The 3,091-nt window shown below is 36.4% G+C and overlaps 1 protein-coding gene across 1 annotated transcript; it reads right to left on the bottom strand.

The window, feature by feature from the left end:
* Positions 1-1,841: 1,841 nt before the first annotated feature.
* On the bottom strand, positions 1,842-2,703 carry LOC119191280 (alpha-tocopherol transfer protein-like). Its single transcript, XM_037445189.1, has 2 exons — positions 2,457-2,703; positions 1,842-2,008 (listed from the first exon to the last, which is right to left on the bottom strand). The coding sequence occupies exons 1-2, from the start codon at positions 2,701-2,703 to the stop codon at positions 1,863-1,865; spliced, it is 393 nt and encodes a 130-aa protein (XP_037301086.1). The 3' UTR covers positions 1,842-1,862.
* Between the last annotated feature and the right edge of the window lie 388 nt (positions 2,704-3,091).

Genomic DNA, 3,091 nt, shown 5'->3' with positions numbered 1-3,091 from the left:
AGTTAAATACCTAAACCGATGGAGTATAGGTACACTTAAGCTGTTGGTCTGTTTGGCGAACGTGATACCTATTTCTTTGGGGAAATCACAGTTTTATTTTGAGAATAAACAGATACTAATTATAAGGTAGGTATTGTGGTTATATTTTAAATACTTTTATTGCTTTTATAACAAATGAATACTTATAGTTAAGGTCAATGGAAGGAGTTTTATTTACGTTCATTGTTCGATTCTATGAATGTTTCAATTATTTTCGCATAATAGGTAGGTACTTTAGTAAGTATGTTAACGATTGTTGATTTAGTATTGAGACTAATCCGCTATCTTAATTTTCGTTTTCCGATCAATTGCCCGAGATATGTTACTAAACTGAAGCCGTTTTTTTTACACTTGGTTACCTTTTGTAAAATGTCACACTTCGCCGCCGTTCTTTATTAATATATTAGGTCTCATTGGACCACAATCAGATTATCGGAGATACGTGTGCACAAACATTTACATCATACATACCTATGAAATTTTGTATATTTGTTTGGAAGCTCTACTAGATTTTATATGTAAGTATTTTGCTGTTTCGATAATATTACATACGTACGACGACATTACGAATCGAATTAATAACTTACTTTTTAAGTCGGTTAAACATATGGAACTGGATAATAATAATAATATCAGCCCTGTATTATATAAGTACTTGCCCACTGCTGAGCACGGGCCTCCTCTACTCTACTGAGGGATTAGGCCTTAGTCCACCACGCTAGCCTAGTGCGGATTGGTAGACTTCACACACTTTCGAAATTCCTATGGAGAACTTCTCAGATGTGCAGATTTCTTCACGATGTTTTCCTTCACCGTTAAAGCGAACGATAAATTCACAAAGAATACACACATGATTTTGGAAAAGTCAGAGGTGTGTGCCCTTGGCATTTGAACCTGCGGACATTCGTCTCGGCAGTCCGTTCCACACCCGACTAGGCAATCGCCGCATTTTTTTTTTTTTTATTAATCAAATTAATACCCATCTAAAACATCACGTGTAAATCTGCGTCCAGTCGCATATTTTACCTACAACCAGTTTCATAATGTAACATTTGCGTGTTTAAGTCTATAATTGTAAACGGCGTTGCATTCAAATATAAACATATTTTTTCTATTGCTATTTTCTAGTATTATTATCTATATATTCACTTAAACAACAAATAATTTTACTTACTTGACTAATAATTTTTATTCACATCCAGGTTTACACTTAGACTAGCGTAATTATTATATTATAAATGGTCCTCCATACACAACCACAAGCTGTCAATAATGACACCATACTAAATTCAGTTTGAATGGATTGCAGTTGGAAATCAGTTGAACACATCGAATGTTCGGAACACCAAATCTAGTACATAGTACATATATATACGAAGTCCGCATATATATACTTCAATGTCTAACATTCGCGTAAACATCAGAAATCATTATAGAGTTTATTTTATTTCTAAATCTTTTTTTTCATGTTCATGGATGGAACATGAAAAAAAAGAGATTTAAGGAATCTGTTACGAACATCAATATCCTTTTAGAATTTAACTTAATAATTTCTTATGTTTACGCGAATGTTAGACATTAAACTAAACTACTTTTCGGATTCTATCGCGGTTTTTATATTTTAGTTTTCTACCGACGTTTCGAAGACTTTGCAGCCTTCATGGCCTGTCCCCGTGACTATGTCACGTCAACAATTAAGTCACCATTTATTTATTTATAAAACAAAATAGTATATTTTTCTGTCAAGCGATTGGAAATGTTAATAATATATTCAGAGTTTATTTCGAATGAAACACATTTGAATCAATACAAAAATAATATAATCAATCAACACTTAAAGACCTAAAGGTTCCAGCACCATCCAAGTTGTATTTATCTTTTATTTTGTACGCTTCGTTGGACACAGCATTGCTCATCTCTTGCATGTAATTGACGTTTTCTTTAGTGCCAAGAAGATCCTTCCATTGTTCTGAAATCGAAAAAAATCAGAAGTAAATATCTGTTTTAAACCACAACAGGTAATTAAGGCCCATGTTCAGCAGTGGGCTTCCTACGACTGATGATGATGATGAAACCCAACAGAAAAAGAGGAGGAAATATCTTCGTCCCTCCATCCGGGTTTTGGGACATATTTTTGTTTTGTGTTGTTAAAACCTAGTATCTACCGATCAGTCTCAGGGCTCGGCCTGACGGTTATAGTAGGATTATCAGCCTTATTACCCTGGCCGCCCCAAATAACTGGATAACGACGGGCAACTACGAGTCCTTACTAAATACATCCTAAGCCGGATACATACCAAGACTCCACGGTGACCATTTCGGAGCAATAAGGACCCCACGGGTTCCAACGAACTTCGTATTGACAGTCCGTTCTATTTCCTTACTAGGCTTACTTTTATGCTAATATAAAAACATACCTTTTAACACAGCTATAGATTCCTCGTTCCCTCCAAGTTCAGAAGGTAATATATTTTTAGGTACATAATCATATAGAGCCTCTATTGTTGCGTGGACGTGGATTCGTTGTGACACTTTTGGTCCGAATAAAGGCTTTATTATTTTAACGAGTGCTTCGACTGCTTTCGAGGGTGACACTATATGTACTCCTGCTATCCTTATGCCATAGCCTTCCTGAAATATATATATAATTTTTATGACTATCATGATGACAGGCTCACGCCTCCAAGGACGTCCAGGTTTCAAGGCGATGCTCCGCTTACCGTCCATGGACGATACGGTAAGATGAGAATCGGTGAGAGGGGAGTATGAATGACGTAATACAAATTTATAAACAAAGAATGACCAGAGTCAAGGGCGTAGCTACCGCTGTATCAACCGTATCAGTGATACAGGGCCCCCGAGCTTTGAGACCTCTTTTGCCTATACCTATATTAAACTAAGCAGGCACCCAAAAGTTCTCACTGCCCTGAAGAGCCTCCAACAAATTTAGATATAGGACTCCTCTATGGCAGGCTACGTTACCCACCAGAGTATATTGGTTTAAAGCTAATTGAGCATAACGCCTAGAATTGCGTCTAAAGAAGCGGCATCT

This window comes from Manduca sexta, unplaced genomic scaffold (genome assembly GCF_014839805.1).
Source record: "Manduca sexta isolate Smith_Timp_Sample1 unplaced genomic scaffold, JHU_Msex_v1.0 HiC_scaffold_1294, whole genome shotgun sequence".
NCBI classification, from domain to species: Eukaryota; Metazoa; Arthropoda; class Insecta; order Lepidoptera; family Sphingidae; genus Manduca; species Manduca sexta.
This window is presented reverse-complemented; position numbering and strand designations above follow the sequence as displayed.

Bases quoted from the DNA above. Each gene is read 5' to 3' on its own strand.
- LOC119191280 (XM_037445189.1), bottom strand. From the start codon at position 2,703: ATGATAGTCATAAAAATTATATATATATTTCAGGAAGGCTATGGCATA. The intron at 2,009-2,456 runs GTATGTTTTTAT...TTTCGATTTCAG, and splicing joins ATCTATAGCTGTGTTAAAAG to AACAATGGAAGGATCTTCTT.